Source organism: Metopolophium dirhodum, chromosome 7 (genome assembly GCF_019925205.1).
Source record: "Metopolophium dirhodum isolate CAU chromosome 7, ASM1992520v1, whole genome shotgun sequence".
In the NCBI taxonomy this organism is placed as follows: Eukaryota; Metazoa; Arthropoda; class Insecta; order Hemiptera; family Aphididae; genus Metopolophium; species Metopolophium dirhodum.
Window position 1 is genome coordinate 36204585 of NC_083566.1, and position 17466 is coordinate 36222050.

Below are 17466 nucleotides of genomic sequence, written 5' to 3' on the forward strand. Positions count from 1 at the left end.
GTTTCGGTTTCTTCTCAGTTCTTAAAAAATAAAATTGTGTTACCTGTTTTGGTTTTATACTTATGCAAAAAAAATTGTAAAGTAAAAGAAGTACATCTATCCCCCATATCTCCCCTCCACGTAAATACGCCACCGATGGACCGTATCTTAGTGCGTCCCATGCCTCACTGAATATAATATAGGTATTACTATATTTTTAGCTCCATAACTTCTGTTAAAATATTAGAAAAATTTATTAAGTACCGTAAAAGTGCTAAATTTGAGCGTTTACTTATAATTTAATCATAAAAAATTATCATAGAAGGTTAGGTACTGTTATTCCACATACCTATTATAGTTTAATTTAACTAATACATTCTAGTAGTTTGAAAAATTTGGTTTCACTACTCTGGTCATATAAACTTTAAATACTTATAACCAAAATTTCACAAATTTCAATTGTTTGCAATTAATTTACAAAATATTGACACCGGTTTGGAGTCAATCGGACGAGTTGGTGGGGCTAACTTCACTATCGTCGGCTTTGGCACCCTTAAATGAGGTTATTGGTTAATGATGAAAAAGTTCAAATTGAATAGTGAATTAATAATCTTGAAATACCCTAATACTGTATACAAAAAAGAAATTAATAATTATTCACATCAAACTATTTATTATTATTTATTTCTCTATATAACAATTTCTAAAAGTAATCAATTAGTGATTAGAAAAAATGTCCTCAGATTGTTACTTCATAATTATTGTTAACTTAGTTCTTACTTTCTTAGATAATATCAATACGGACAATAAAGGATCTAAATCGGAAATAACAACCTTCATTGTCCATATGTACCTAGTTGAAATGCTATATTAGTATAGATAAATGATATATCATATATTATGCTTATGTATTATACATATTCAATATCATAATACATTTTTATAAGCTGATACGTATCACTATATTATATAGCAACAACCCTCAATGAATCTATCGTCAACTTGCACTAATTAACATGAGGAGTAAGAGTGTTATTTAAAAAGTGAACCCAATGTTGACACTTAGCGATTTCTCTTAGCCACCTCAATCAAAATGTAAGCAAATTTATCAGCATGTTTTTGGTAAAAAATAACGTAGGTCAGTTGTAGGTTGTTGACTGATCATCTTTCTTGAAATCTACCTCATAGGTACTCTTTGATTAATTGTTGAATGTTTGCAAACATTAGCTTTTTTTTGTATTATTCTAAAAAAATATCATCAAAACAATGCTATTAGCTTTAGGCTAAAAATATTTAAGAAATAGCAAGTTTTATGTAAAAGAGTACATGCCATAACCAATAAATGACATCTATATCATAAATTGGTTGAAGTAATCCTTGATTTGTAAAATAAAGCTTATGAAAAGTATAGCCTAGAGTATTATTATATTATAAATTATAATATATGGTTATAGCATATTGGGTTTATCAGAACTGTCAGATGAATAATTCGGAACTTCTGTTAGGAACACGAGTATGAGTAATTTACTTTAGAACTTATAAGTGCTATAATGTATGCACAATTAGTAGAGAAAGGACTTTCACGCATTTGCATATTTTTTTCTGGTTAATATTATCTTCGTAAGTACACAATACATTTCACAGCGTTTCTGATCAAATACTTAACGTTTGAATGAAATCTGTATAGGCTGTGTTATTAGTTTTTTAATACAGAAAGGTACATAGAAAATTTAATTAAGTAAAATAACTAAAATAAAATAAAGAAAATTTAAATTTAAAGAAAACATTTAATTTTAGGGCATATTTTTCATTTTTTAGTGCATTTTTTAAGTCCTTTCTTAAGTGATTAGCAATATTTTTTTGTTTTATCATACTTTACAGTAATAAGACCATAAAGTTTAATATATGTAAACGCAAATGCTTAAAAAGAAATAGCATAGGATAGTGTAATCTTTACTAATAACATATTTCAATAAAATAAAAGTTAACTAAAATTTCACAAAAAAAGAATTGGAAAATTAAATTATAAGTATCCAAATCTCGCTGATGAGAGGAAATAATAGCGCATGAATTTACTTTTAAGTTGCAAGTAAGAATCCTAGTGAGTTTATACCTATATACTTTCAATTTAAATTACTTATTGGGAAACAAAATAACTTTCTTTTTTTATTTGGTAAAACCTATTCAACCTTTTAATGTGGACCCTGGAAATTGGGAGGTCGCAATTCCTACATGTAGTACACAGAGATAAAAATTGAAATCTTAATCAGGGTATAGTGTTGAAACTTATGGAAAATAAATAATAAGCGGAAAGACAATTTCCAAAATTTTAGAACTGGAAGAGACAAAAAATATAAGGAATCTACTTTTGATTTAAAATGGATAAGCATTCTATGGAAACTCTGATAAATTTTTGAATTTTTGGAGTTGCTGAAAAAATTGGAAAATTGTGTGTACTATAAAATAGGTATATAGTATCTACTATTAAGTACTAAATAATCATTGAACGAAGACTTAATTTAACCGATATGGAATAAACTGACTTAGGTAGAACTGTTGGTTGATGTATACATAAAAAACATGTTTACCAATTATTAATAATTGCATAATTTATAACTGAATAAATACAAATAATTAAAAATAAATAACTAATACATTTAGTAATGAAAATGAGATTATCTTTGTAGAGATTCTTCTAATAAATTTGTCAGCTTTTGTCGTGACCGTTTATTGTTTTGACACACACAGTTTATGACAGCTAATAATTGTTTATGTGTATATTCCTGAAATTTATATGTAAACAGAGAGTTATTAATGTTTATTTATTTTATTTATTAAGCACATTAATAAATTAATATAACCTGATGATCCCTTGTCCATGTTTCCAATGATGTTTCAGGTAAGTAATAAGCCTTGATATACACTTCAACTAGTTCTTTGTGTGGTAATGGATTGATAGGACAAATTGAGGTTATTTGCGACATAAACTGTGTGAAATCAAGTTGCATTAATGCTCGGCCAGCATTAGAACATTTTTTGGCTAGTGAAAATCTAAAATAAAAATAATATTGAGTAGTAACAAAAATTTGAATAGCTATTTATTAATTTTACCCTTCGATAAAAACAGATGATACTAGAACAGCTATAGCTTCCCAAATAGAATTTAATACCTGCTCATTTAAATATATATTTGATGTTGATGTTTTAAGAGTTTTAAAAAAAGCTCGTAACTCCTATAAACATTATTAGTCATTGAAAAAAAAAAATTAGATTTTTATATTCTATTCAACATACTTGTAGGAAATAATCAACATATCCACTATGTTCACACATAATATCTTTTACCTCCCAATTGACTTTAGTCATCATACCAAGTACTTGATTATAATCAATAGATTTACAAATCACACGTCCATATACTGGTTTTCGTAAATCTACAGCTACTGCTACAGTCTTAAACAAATATTTAATATTTTATGTCTTTGTAACAAATCAATAACTCCCAAATATTGATTTTATAATTTGTTATTATGGTTCATCATTAAACACTGTTAGAATAAATAATTAATTGTACTTGATTAAAAAATTGTTGTAATGAATAACTGCTTGTATCTGATGTTAATAATGAATTCAAATAAGAATGTAATAGCTTGTACTGTTCTCCTAAAAACACTAATGATTCTACAGCAACAATTCGTTCAGAAATGCTATATAAATTGTTTGCATCTGACAGACTTAACATGTGAAGTGCTACTGGTTCTCGAATCTGAAATTTAATTTTTCATACAAATATTAATACATTTTCCTGTAAAGTAAACACTTTTCATTTTGATCTATTTCATAACAAAACAATTATAAACAAGAAAAACTATACACTTAAGTATAAAAAATATACAAAGGTGGAAGTATTTTAAATGGCCAGGAGCGCTGATGAACTCTTGCTACAGCACTACAGAGTGTACAGAACTGTCTCCACTCAGAATTATTTTTCGTGTACAACAATATTACTAAATTTTAAATATATATTTTTCATCTGCCTTTAAAACAATAACCTAGGAGCCTTCTATTAAATATTCTAGCTTTTTTAACCAACAAATAAAATTTAATTGATATTTATAGAAAAAAAACTAAAAAAAATGGAAGCCGAAAATGTCCGTAAACAGTTTAAAACAAGTCAAAATATTTGGAAAATGTTATGGTGCATAGAAAATGCTAATATAAACATTCAGTCAAAATTGCATGTACCTATGGTCATTTGTTTTAGAGTTGCACCAAAAACCAAAATCGATTTTCTCAAAAACAGATTTTGCATAAAATTTCCCGTTTTTTCCTTAATTTTTCTTTTGTTTTTCACGGCGCTTTTGAAAACTACTGGGAAATTTTTCTTTTGACCCCCCAAAGTACCAACTAGATTCACTTTTCTATCAGAAAAGTTACTGTTGAAGAAAATCTAAGCATTATTAATGTCCTAAAAGGTGATGAGACACAAAAATAAAAAACAATTCTGAGCGAGAACGGTCAGTTAGCCTATGATATTACCAAGTATATTTGATGATATTATTGTGAATAAAGTAATTTATACATAACCTATTTACGTGAAACCTTGTTTTAAATTTTCGATCCTCAGCTATAAAAGTTGAACATTTAATAAATTTTTAACTACAAAATAATTATTAAAATTGATAAATTTTGTCAAAATTTGAACTTTAAATGCTTACAAAAAAAAATGTGCCTATGTATTTTCAATATTTTTCAACTGCTATTGTATCAATATATCAGGAGCCTTGCATTAAAATGTCACGCTTTTTTATCCAACAAATACAATTTAATTTATATTTATAGAAATAAAAACTAAAAAAAGGTGGATAAGTGGATGTCGCTCTGCTGTACGGTAGGTTACAAGTGGGTCACTGTAATGGATGGTGTTAAATTTGAATTCAATGATATAATATCATTGTATAAGAAAAACGATTCTGAGCGAAAACGGTCAGTCACCCTATGATATTACCAAGTATATTTGATGATATTATTGTGAATAAAGTAATTTATATATAACCTATTAACGTGGAGCCTTGTTTTAAATTTTCAATCCTTAGCCATAAAAGTTAAACATTTTATAAATTTTTAACCACAAAATAATTAATAAATTATAAATTTGATAAATGTTGTCAAAATTTGAACTTTAAATGCTTATAAAAAAAAATTGTGCAAATGTATTTTTAATATTTTTCAACTGCTATTAAAACGATATATCAGGAGTCTAATATTAAATTTTCACGCTTTTTTACCCAACAAATAAAAATTTATTGATATTTATAGAAAAAAAAACTAAAAAAATTGAAAACTGACAATGTCCGTAAACAGCTCAAAAAGAGTCAAAATATTTTCAACATTTTATGGTGTATAGAAAATGCTAATATAAACATTCAGTGAAATTTTCAAATATCTACAGTCATTCGTTTTTTAATTACAATAAAATAAGAAAATTGTTACATGAGAAATCGAGTAAATATCAAATGTTGTATAAATATAAATTTCAGACGCTCATAAAAATTTAATTTAAGTTTCTTCTAGACATTTTTTTTTTGATAAAGGTAGACAAACTTATGAGTAATCTTATATTACATTTTAAAATCTTAGATTTAAAAAGAAAATTTTTTATGAATTTCTAACTCAAAATAATTTGCAAATTTTCGTGATTTTTCCGTATTTTTTCAAGATTTGAACTTTAAACGTGTATAAAAAAAAACTGTGACTAAGGATTTTTAATTTTTTTCATCTGCCTTTGAAACAATAACCTAGGAGCCTTCTATTAAATTTTCAAGCTTTTTTACCCAACAAATAAAATTTTATTGATATTTATAGAAAAAAAATTTAAAAAAACTGAAAACTGACAATGTCCGTAAACAGTTCAAAAAAAGTCAAATTATTTTCAAAATTGTATTGTGTATAGAAAATGCAAATATAAACAACCAGTGAAAATTTCATGCATCTACGGTCATTTGTTTTAGAGTTACACCAATAACCAAAATCGATTTTGTTAAAAATCGATTTTGCGTAAAAATTCCCGTTTTTCCTTAATTTTTCTTTTGTTTTTCACATCGCTTTTGAAAACTACTGGGAAATTAAAACTTTGACCTCCCCAATGCACCAACGATATTCACTTTCCCATCGAACAAGATACTGAAGTCGAAAATCGAAGCATTATTTCGACTACTTATCGTGTACACAGACACAAAAATAAAAAAATAAAAAAAAAATAAAAAAAAAAAAATAAAAAAAAAAACACACATCATTGTAAAATCAATACATTCATCGTTTCACTCAGAATCTAAAATTGAAAACTGACAATGTCCGTAAACAGCTCAAAAAGAGTCAAATTATTTTCAAAATTTTATCGTGTATAGAAAATGCTAATATAAACATTCAGTGAAATTTTCAAGTATTTACAGTCATTCGTTTTTTAATTACAACAAAATAAGAAAACCGTTATATGAGAAATCGAGTGGTAGGGTCTATCATTAGAATGCCTCCTTTCTGTTAGTATTCCTCTTATATTATGTATTATTTTTGTTTTTGTTTATATACTTTAATCAGTTAGTTTTCCTAATTGTGCATTAGAGTGAATTGTAAATATTCAGTTAAAAAAAAAATGAAACTGATTTTTAATTAAGTCAATTTACTTTATTTTTTTTTTTACTTTTAAAAGTTAAAAACAAATAAAAGTAACTTAACCTTTAAACTTAACTTACATTTTTTTTACATAATAAGTTAAATTATAGAGTTAAATATATTAGTTAACTTGTCTAGCCTTGCTTTATTGTAAATACTTACAAATGGATCTTGATTTGTTTCATTTTCATGGTTACATTGAATCAAAGTGTTGCATATCCTAGTTATTACTGATTGAAGTTTTACACTATTTACACCACTACATATCTGAGGCTACAAACAACATACAAGGTAATTTAATGAATAAAATTCAGCCAATGCTTTTTATACTTACCATACTGTCTGATGTGAATAGCAAATGGACTGAGTACAGATAATATTCAAACAGCTGACATAAGCAAGTGACTACGTCTTCTGATATAGATTTTAATATGTTACATATTTTTAAGTATTTTCCACAATGTCTCATTACTGTTAGTGTTGTATTTGTAAGCAAAGGTGGCCTTTCATAGTTATCTGCTGTTATATTATCATTGTCTGTGTCTTCATAACTATTATTAGTATCATCACTACAAATACTATTTCCATCTATCTAGAAAAAGTTATTATAAACAACATTAATAAATTACTGAAAATGCATAAAATATATTAAAATAAATGTTTGTTATTACTTCTGTATCTAATATATCTTCACAGTAGGTAGTATTTAAATCATTATCAAACGGCGATTTATCTGACGTGAAATGAAAATATTCGCTTGTACTAATAGAGCTACTGTCCATAGATGAATTTCTACTATGAGTTAGACGAGAAGAATCAGTTTTTTGAATATGATTTTTAATTGTTCTATATTCCTTATGGTAAAAGTATTTGTATATAAATTCTATCGAATAATCATTCAAATATTTTAATATTTTCTTACCTGCAGTTGAAATAAATTAAATTCACGTTTCACTGGACAAGGAGTCCAACTTTCGTTTTCAAAAAATATTGTAAGCTCATCCAGACAATTTTTATGATAGGTATGAAAATAACTGATACAAGACTTTTTAGTATCATTTTGTAATTGTTCCGATTTACTATTACAAAATTCTTCACCAATTTTAATATGCCTAAAATATAATAATATATTAAAAATAATAAATTGCTGTCAATCATTGTTTCATCATAAATAACATGGTATATATTATATTGCAATTTCTTAAACACATACCTAAAGAAATAGGGTATAAAACATAAAAAGCGGTTTACAAAATGCAGCGAGAAATTGTTGTTTAGAATACATTATTAATTAAGAAAAAATTTTGATTTTCATCATATATGCACATGCACTTAGGCTAAGTTATAGACATAGGCAGGTATTGTTCAATTGTTTAACCGCACTTCTATAAAAATAATTAATTAAATTCATTGCTTATAGATCGGAAAAATAGTTAGCAGGACTCTTAAAATGGCGATTGTAGACAGAAATGCTCTTAATAACTATCAATTGGTAAAATATTTATCAGGTTTCCTTTCAAATCTTTTCAAAAGAGAAAGAGGCCAAGACCCAAAACTTTAAGAGGTACACAAGAATTCAGTGTGCTAATCAGAGCCAGTAGGCTGTATTCATATGATGTGGTTAAACAATAGCACAATATGTTCATAATTGGTTGAAATTTAAAAACTAAAAAAATCAGAGATATCTTCATGGTTTAAATGGTTATAAATTCTTAATAAGTCTGACAATAATGCAGTTCAATCCGATTGCAGTTTTGAAATTAATGTATAAACCTTTGTTAATTTAAATAATTTAAGAAAAAAAGTATCTGGTAAACTGCATTGTTCTAAAAATGGATAATTTCAAATACTTGTTTAGTATGGACAGCACTTGAAGAAAGTCGTCAAATTTGAATTTTGTCATATTTGAATTGAATACTAAATTAGATATTTTGGTAATGATGTCACCCCATAACCTTGTTGGACCTATTTCAAATTTTTTACTAATATATTCTTGATTTACATATTCTTCAATATCATCTGAAACATACGGATAAATATAATAAAAAATCTAATGTAACATTATTAAAATTTTATCAAAATCTTTATATAATGTTTAAAAATTTGTGAACACAATACTAATAATATATTTATACCTTCACTATCTGTACTAATATCTTTAAATTCTCTATGCCAATCTGCCGCTTTCTTATAGCTTTGTAATATGTTCCAAAATATTTTACTCAATGCGATAAGACATGGAATTAATTGTTCATCAGGAACACACTATTTTGAAAATAATGTAACATTGTTTAATAACTTACAAGCCATTAAATAAATGAAATATAATAAAATATAACCTGGCACAAAAGGGCAAATGAGTTTTTATTGTTTTCCACCTTATCTGTATTAACAAATAAATTGATTGTATCAAACGAAGTACTGTGGACTGCTGATGTATAATGCATATGCAATTGGTCAATAGCAATTCTTGTTTTACCCAAGCGTCTATAAGCTTCTTGAACAGCTGAGTACTTCTCATTATCAAAATTGAAACACATCTATATGAACATATTTATATAATAAATATATTGCTATTTCAATATTTTTAAATATAGTCTAAACAATTGTTTGATTTTACTTACGTTTGACAAAACAATGTCTAATTGCTCTTCTGTCATAATTAATGCATCTTGGAGTTTAACAGATAATGCAGCAATGCAAGTAAATTGTTTAAAAGGGGAAGCACCTTGAGTACATTCTAAAAGTAATGCTATTCCTTTCGCATAGTTAGCTTGAGACACTAATTCTTCAAGTTTTTTTTCAGTTTGTAGCTAAAAATATAAATTTTTTTTTTAAGAAATTATAAAAACACTGTTGTATTTTATCTTACCAGCATTTTGATACTATTTAAAGAATTTAATAAATCGAGGATTAAAGATTTTTTTCTGCAATTGCCCAAAAGACCCAAACCAGCTGTAGTGATTTGTCTTTTAGCTAGTTTTAAGCAATTCTTAGCATATTCACAATTTTCTAAACTAGATTTTAATTTATTTTGCAACATTCCAATTCTGTAAAAAAATAAATAAAAATATGATACCTAATAATAATAATATAAATAATTAATTTACAATAATTATAAAAAATAGTTACTTGTCTAATTCATCATCACATGCAGCTTGATTTTCAAGTATCAACTGTAGCAACTGTTTCTCAACAATTTCATGTTGTGCCCTTAGGTTTTTTACATCATTGGCAATCAATTTTTTATCAAGAACTCTTGGCAATTTCTAGAATTAGTAATATGTTTATTTAAATAATATTCAAAATGGTTCGTTCATCGAGAAAAGAAATAGCACAATGATAATAAATAATTAAATATCAATATGAAGAGCAAATATTAACATTTTATTTTCTCGATGATCAGATTATATATTATAATAAATAATATTTGATAATAATTTAAGACCTACTTCTAGCTCAAATTTAGCAAAATCAAAATCAGAACTGTTAAAATATACTTGATCTATATTTGATATTAGTTCAGCATCACGTTTTTCAACAAATTTTTCATTATTCACAGCTTTTAATAAAAGTGAGTCACTTTTTTTGCTAGAAATATCCTGAAAGTCTTGTGATCCTATGAGCGGTACTTTCACAGCAGTCTATAAAAATATAAATTAAACATCAGTAGTTTATTATAATATACAAATATTAAAATAAAATAAAAATAAAAACATTGTCTGATAAAATTTTTGTTTGTGAGTAAATAAGATTAAAATTAATATAATATAATGTTCTTAATTTTACTTAATTTGATATTAAAAAAAAATAAAATCTTTAGTTATCTTGTTGTAGTTCAAACTATTTTAATATAAAATAATATTCATAGGGACTCGAAACTTATTGATCATACAAATTTTATTGTTTACTAAAAACAATAGAAACATTTTTTAAAATATTTAGAAGAATTTCAGCTACTTTTACCATGACATTAAATAAATTATAAAATATCTTTATACATAGGGCTTGGCGGCTGACTTACAGTCTCTGACTTATTGAAAGCCATTTGCAAATATACGATTTTGGTAGTAGAGTATGGGAAAAATGTATACATAGATTAATAAGGAAAAATCAAAAAAAATAAAGGCCCCCTAAATTGTTTCTTTTTTAACATACTATTTTCCAATAAGTCATAAGGCAAGTCAAAATTTTCAGAAAATTTCGATGATTTCTTTTTGTAATTTGTTTTGAACAGCATAAAATTGTTTAGAAATAGATCTCTCCTACGAAACCACCCCTGACCAGAAGGTGTATACAGAGTGAATTCCAATAATATACAATAATATACTATATTTAGTAACTACCATAGACATATAGAACAACTAGATAGCTGACTATAATTTGTTATTGAAGCAGCTTCCCCATCCCGTCCGCTCTATGCCTAAACACCTTTATATGATAACAATGATCAATATATATTTATATTTTAAATATGATAAAATATAAACATTGCCGTTTAGACAAATGGCGACACAACCTCAAGACATTGCATGACAGTTTTATAGTAGTCGGCTATCTAGTTGTTCTATATATCTATGGTAATTACTAATTACTATAGCTAAAATTATGTATAATTGAAAATGTAAAACAAATAGAAATTTCCATATAACATGCATATATTATAGAAAATAATTAAGTTTAAAAACACACCTTGGTATCTAAGAGATTCTTAAGTTTTTGTTTCAATTCAGACATACTGCTCAGGTTTTAGTAGACAAAATTGAGATTCTTCTTTTTTTTTTTAAATTGCATTGACATTTTTTTATCGTAGATACATACTGTAAGACAAATTTTGATTACTGTATTATACACATAATACACTTACATAATATCATACATTGCTTTATAGTTTATACACCCAACGGGTAAACATTTATGAATTTATATCACAATTAAAAAAAATACTTAAAAAGTAAAAATTAAAATTATAATACGTAGATATTTCTTCGTGTTTATATTAGGAATTTTACTGATAATAAATAATAATGACTGATTGTTGATAATGCACGTTTTCATGGAATAACATCATACAGAATATTGCATGTTATTAGATAATAATTGTAGTCATGAGTCGCCTATAGTAGTATAGTTCATGCTTATTATAGGCTTATATTATGATCATATTAATATGATTTAGGATATTATTATGATCTAAGTTATAAGTTATAAGCTGGAATATGGTCTATGCAAGGTGTATTCAGTATTGATACAATGATACACGTCCAGCTTGGGTCTATCGTCTATGCAAAGTCGTCCACGGTAACGTAGACAACAGTTGTTGTTACCATGGCAGTGGTTCCGATGGTATTTTTAATCTTATCTCTGGAAGTCTGACACTCTGAACTTGTTTAGACTTGAAATAACTTGTCATTACATGCTTCACAATCGCCCAGAATGTTAAACTTTTAAACTTGTAACATTTATTCAGACTTTATACCGGTATATATTATTCCAAGTGTCGCATGATCTCATGTAATATTATAATGGATACTATTAAATTTGAAAATGAGGAAATAATTGAGGTGAGTTATTATTCACGTTTATCTACTAGTATTTTAGTAGGTATCTTAGTTTAACGAAAAAAAAATAAATGCATAACTATAACTTATAAGTAGAGCGCGGATTTGTATGCACTTAAAAGTATTGAAATATGCCATATAATATGCAGTAAAAATCATGAAAATATGCAAAAAATATGCAGTAAAAATCATGAAAATATGCAAAAAATATGGAGTCAAAATCATAAAAATATGTAAAAAATATGCAAACATTTTTTATTTATTTAAAATTTACAATACAACTTATAATAATTAATTACTTAAATAGGTACTTCATAAAAAAAAATTTACGGAATTTTCTGAAAAACTTAATTTATTTTTAAAATTTTATTTATTATTTATTTATTAAATTCGTGAATTTTGTTAGAAAACGAACTCCTTATTTTTAGCATATTTACAATTTACGGACAACGATAATCGACGAAACTCAATTGTATACTGGTATGTCGATAACTGACTGATACAGCAAGAGCAATTTAGATTATAGGTAGACACACATTTATTTTCGGCATATTAACGATTTACGGACAACGAAAAACGATGTAACCGAGTGCCAAGTGGTATGTCAATAACCGACTGACACAGCAAGAGCGATTAAGTTTACGTCGTAATCGATTATTTATCTTATAAAGGTTTAAATAAATATATATATACATTATTATTTAGTGACTATGAAATTTAGTTTTAATTTTTCTACTTGACAAAATATTATTTTATACATTTTTTTAAATTTTCGCTTCAATATGCAATAAATTTTGAATTTTGCCAAAATATGCAAAAATATGCAATAACCTTTAAATATGCAGGAATATGCAAAAAAAATTTTTTCCATTAGCTTCAAATTATGATGATTTGTGGAGATAACTGACAACAATCCAAAAATATTAAAAGGAAAAAAATATGCAATTGCATAGAAATCCGCGCTCTACTTATAAGGCTAATATATTAAGTAATAAGCATTAACTTAACTATTTACGTACTGAAAATGATAAATGTTAGGTGGTCAATAGTGAAGCCGAAACTGAATCACCATCTTGCAGTGAGGAATCAGAATCTTATTACCAACATTTAAGACAAACTGGTTTACAAATTTGTACTGAAGATTATCCTGGGCAATTTAATTTTGACTTTTTTTTAGATTCTACAGAAATTTCTAAAAGGCATTGGATGGTAAGTATTGTTTTTAACTGTAAATAGTTTGTTAGTTAACTATTTGTTGCCTTTAGTAAATTTAATTTAATACTAAAAAAACTTCTTAAAAGTTATTGTTGAAAAATATTATTTAGCAATTCTATTTTTTAAAGGTACATATTTCATTATCACAGCTGAATATTTTAACATAGAACACTCATTATTTCAAAATAATAAAATTTAAAAAAAAATTAGAATTAGAATTTATTATTTTTTTGTATGACAACATACATTTTTAAATCCTTATATCTCAGAAGAATATTATTTGGATTATTTAGATTTACATAAAAATCAAATAAGTCGAAGTAGTTAATTAGTTTCAAGTATTTAAAGCTTAAATGAGTAGTGGGCCAACATTTTCCAAGGTACCGTGACCACTTCACTCCACTAATCTAAACTCTAAATACTTAAAAAATTTAACTCATAAACTGCTCATTCAATATACAATTTTAATACATCAAAGTATTCTGAAAATCATTCTGCTTTGAAACAAGGATTTAAAAATGTATGTTGTCATTAAAAAAAGTAATAAAATTTAAAATTATAATAATAAAAATTTAAGCTTTTTTCAAAAATATTGTATTATAATTTGTAACTTCTTAAAATCATGCAAATTAATATTTTTAATAACATAAATAGGTTTTTAAATAATAAGTGTTCTTTGATAAAAAAATAACTTGGTATATTATAAAATATTGTATAATTTGTAATTTTCTAAAAAAAAACACATTATTATTTATTTAGATCAAATTATAAATAGAAATAACATTTTTGATTTACTCTCATAACTTATAATGGTTAGGTTATGTGTATTTATTTGAATAAATAAATAAGATTATCATTAAATCCATTTCTAATATTTCTTGTAAAACTAAAATATTGTAGTAATTTAATTGGTGCTAATTCTGTATTATTAATTTTATCAAAATGTTTTATGTATCCTGTTTAATACGTAAGTTGTAACTGTCTTTTTTTTAAATTAGGAATTCATCTGATGAATATTTTATGTTTTAGTACTCAGCCGTTTTAAATAAAGTATACATTGATATGAATCGAGTACTGCCTATTCAGTTCCAATGGAAATTTGATGATATTGGATTAATAGGAATAAAAAATCTTCAAATACGTGCATTACCAATTTTTGCAAATTCTGAATTTCAACAGTTGTCCATCAAACGTTGCCCTATACATATTATGCAGGATAAATTGTGTGGTATAAAAAATATTGGGCTATGAACCTACTCATTCAAAGTTAATTTTACTTACTATTTAAATTAATTTGTTTTTAATTTGATTTTAGATAGAAAAAAAATGGAACATATACTTTGGTGTGAACAGAGTGATGCTGTATATGAACAAAATCACACGAGCCAAAGGCACAGTGTTATTGCCATTGTTCATAATTTTGTACCTTGTTCAGATTTTAAAACTTACAATGTGTTATATAAATTTATGTGTAAATCTAGTTGTAGTATGAGTCTTAGCCGAAGACCCATTTATGTAGTTTTTACTTTAGAAACCTTACAGTAAGATGTCTGTTGTGTAATAATAATTTTTAAACAATATATCTAATACTTTTTTGTTTTGTTTTAGTGGACAAGTATTAGGTAGAAAAAAAATTGGTGTAAAAGTTTGTAGTTGTCCAAGAAGAGATATGTTAAAAGAAGAAGAAATAGAAAAAAAAAGAATAAATGGAGTAAATGCTTTTAACAAACGTACAACATTAATTGAGGATAACGAAATTCCAGGAAAAATACCAAAAACTAATAGTGATAATACCGAAGAAAAAACGTATGATCTACCATCAGTAAGCAATTTTATTATATTAATCAATTTTAACATACAAATTAAAATATTTATAAAAAAAAATGTTATTAATACAATGATTTTTAGTTACCTATTCTAGGAAAACACTTATATTTAAGCACTTTAGAATTATTACATGGTCATTTTTTGGGCAGTGCCGTTCGAGAAGATCGCTTAATAGACTCACATCCTTTGATTAGCATGCTTTCTGATCTAATATCTCAAGTGAAATCCGAAAATAATAATCATGTAAGTTGTAAGATATTGCTTGAAAATGTATAAATAAGTTAAAAAAATGTTTTCATTTTCTTTAGAACAACAAAGCTGATTCGGAAAACCAATTAACTCAGATAAATTAAAAAAAGCCATTGATGTGATAATGATAACATTGTAAAAGTAATTTAATTATTAAGTTAAAACACTAACTGTTTCTTCTAAAATGTAAAAAAAATTATATATCTTTCTCTTCTATAATTTTGGATTGTGATTATTTTCTATGTAGCCTTCATATTTTACAACAGCAGAAATAATCTAAAATAAAAAGAATAAAAATTAAGCTGTGAATATTGTTATAACGATAACATAGTATACATAATACATATAGATTTTACTGAATATACTGTAATTATGTTCTATGTAAAACTTTCAGAAGAATTTTATAACTAAATATTGAGTATTGATCTTTAAATTATTATTACAGAAAACTAATTTAATTAATTTACTGTTCGGTGAGAAAAAATAATGTTATTGAAAATGATAAACTTAACCTACAAAAAGTAAATTGGATATCACCTTAATATTGTTGTACACCTACTTCATTATTAAAATATTTATATTATTATTTAACTGTTTTAATCACTTGTATTATTATTACCTGAATAACTAATATAGCGTAAAATGAGTATCTTGTGTATGCTATAGAGTTTATTTGATTAGCTATTATCGAAGAGCAACTATTTTGATAATATTTTTCTGGATCAGGTTGTTCACAATCGGTGAATGTATTGCAAATAACGTCAGGTAAACAACAACTTATGGGAGCAGCAGGTATAATTAATTTTCCATTACGTTGTGTGTATCTTGAATAAAGTTTTAAATAATATTATCCCAATTTATGAAATATTATTTTTTACTTTTTTAGTAGAGAAAATGAAGATAAAACAATTGGTGAAACCCAAGCTGTTTGGTACCAATCAATATTTTGGGAACTACCGCAACAATAATAGTGTTGTTGAAATTGATTCCAAAATAATCGCCAGTTTCTATTCGTGGCATATTTGCAGAGACTTGCGGTCAAGATGTTTTCTACTTCTCCAGAAATTGTTTGTAAAGTAAATTGTAAATTGGCACAATAACAAATAAGTACTGTAGCTTCAACTGCAGTTACCAACACATAAGATTTCAGTTTTAGACTTTGCTTTGACGATTCAATTTTTCTAAAAACCAAAAACAATTTTGTTAGTCCAGACAGATCTGTATATTATGTGTCATTTTCATTAAAAAGAACTGACCATTCAGCTGTTAACTTTCAGGGTACTCAAAATCCATCATCTCCTGATGACAATTATCTCGGGTTCACTCATGATAAAATACTAACTTGGGGCCCCCACTTTAAACTAAAAAGAAAACCCTCAACAGCCGACTACATCTACTTCGTCCAATTTTAAAATCAAAGTTCTCAATCAGCACCAAATGTATTATCATTTATCATTGATTATATATCTATATTTATACTAATATTATAAGAATAAATTCCTAACATAATGCTACCTCCTAGATATTTTAACATGAATATGTTTTTGGGGCTGGGACACTGGGTACAGATATTTTATTTTTCTAACTGATTTTGCAATATGGACATTTATGTAACTTGAATAAAAATTATAATTTATATTAAACCCACAACCCACATATTATTTCATTGTGTATTCCCAAGAATTAACTAGTCTTCAGCTTGGTCATGGACTATAATATTATATAGGTAGGTATATCAGTCCATCTTGTTGGATTTAAAAACTATAAATAAGAAGGTACGTTTATAACTTACATAATATTTCACAAAGTTAAGATCAATGATTTAATCAGAAATGTTTGTTCAGGCTTTAATATAATATGATTTTTATTTACAATTGAATTTAGCTGCATCAAAATTCTAATTTGGACTTTTATTTTTAGTGCAAATTGTTTATTGTGTAAAATCCAAGTACCATTTGCTTTT

General features: G+C 25.8%; 3 protein-coding genes across 5 annotated transcripts; 1 reads left to right on the top strand and 2 right to left on the bottom strand.

Moving 5' to 3' along the window:
* Positions 1–2551: 2551 nt before the first annotated feature.
* On the bottom strand, positions 2552–11665 carry LOC132949792 (syndetin). Of its 2 annotated transcripts, XM_061020873.1 has the most exons (18): positions 11531–11665; positions 11344–11471; positions 10104–10295; positions 9784–9920; positions 9524–9701; positions 9276–9464; positions 8991–9191; positions 8787–8916; positions 8502–8670; positions 7574–7763; positions 7323–7505; positions 6986–7243; positions 6814–6924; positions 3554–3745; positions 3274–3432; positions 3091–3212; positions 2841–3030; positions 2552–2762 (listed from the first exon to the last, which is right to left on the bottom strand). In XM_061020873.1, the coding sequence occupies exons 2-18, from the start codon at positions 11386–11388 to the stop codon at positions 2655–2657; spliced, it is 2754 nt and encodes a 917-aa protein (XP_060876856.1). In that variant the 5' UTR covers positions 11389–11471; positions 11531–11665; the 3' UTR covers positions 2552–2654. The 2 variants fall into 2 exon arrangements, with proteins under 2 accessions (XP_060876856.1, XP_060876857.1); XM_061020874.1 differs by having other exon boundaries at positions 10152–10295; positions 11344–11654.
* A 101-nt stretch (positions 11666–11766) lies between these two features.
* Positions 11767–16517, top strand: LOC132949794 (cellular tumor antigen p53-like). 2 transcript variants are annotated; one of them, XR_009665134.1, is made up of 9 exons: positions 11767–12215; positions 13251–13421; positions 14457–14655; positions 14743–14968; positions 15036–15249; positions 15336–15497; positions 15563–15644; positions 16230–16295; positions 16390–16517. XR_009665134.1 is itself a non-coding variant. In XM_061020879.1 (7 exons), the coding sequence occupies exons 1-7, from the start codon at positions 12156–12158 to the stop codon at positions 15605–15607; spliced, it is 1077 nt and encodes a 358-aa protein (XP_060876862.1). In that variant the 5' UTR covers positions 11767–12155; the 3' UTR covers positions 15608–16126. The 2 variants fall into 2 exon arrangements, 1 of the variants encoding a protein (XP_060876862.1); XM_061020879.1 differs by lacking the exons at positions 16230–16295; positions 16390–16517 and having other exon boundaries at positions 15563–16126.
* LOC132949796 (uncharacterized) lies at positions 15717–16728 on the bottom strand (the record flags this gene model as incomplete). The annotated part of the gene is made up of 3 exons (XM_061020880.1): positions 15717–15779; positions 16123–16327; positions 16382–16728. Coding segments are annotated over 3 exons (615 nt in total), but the record flags the coding sequence as incomplete, so codon positions are not given.
* Between the last annotated feature and the right edge of the window lie 738 nt (positions 16729–17466).

Bases quoted from the DNA above. Each gene is read 5' to 3' on its own strand.
- LOC132949794 (XM_061020879.1), top strand. From the start codon at position 12,156: ATGATCTCATGTAATATTATAATGGATACTATTAAATTTGAAAATGAG. The intron at 13,422-14,456 runs GTAAGTATTGTT...TTTATGTTTTAG, and splicing joins TTTCTAAAAGGCATTGGATG to TACTCAGCCGTTTTAAATAA. The intron at 15,498-15,562 runs GTAAGTTGTAAG...CATTTTCTTTAG, and splicing joins AATCCGAAAATAATAATCAT to AACAACAAAGCTGATTCGGA.
- LOC132949792 (XM_061020873.1), bottom strand. From the start codon at position 11,388: ATGTCTGAATTGAAACAAAAACTTAAGAATCTCTTAGATACCAAG. The intron at 9,702-9,783 runs GTAACTATTTTT...ATTTTTTTACAG, and splicing joins TGTGATGATGAATTAGACAA to AATTGGAATGTTGCAAAATA. The intron at 2,763-2,840 runs GTTATATTAATT...TATAAATTTCAG, and splicing joins CATGGACAAGGGATCATCAG to GAATATACACATAAACAATT.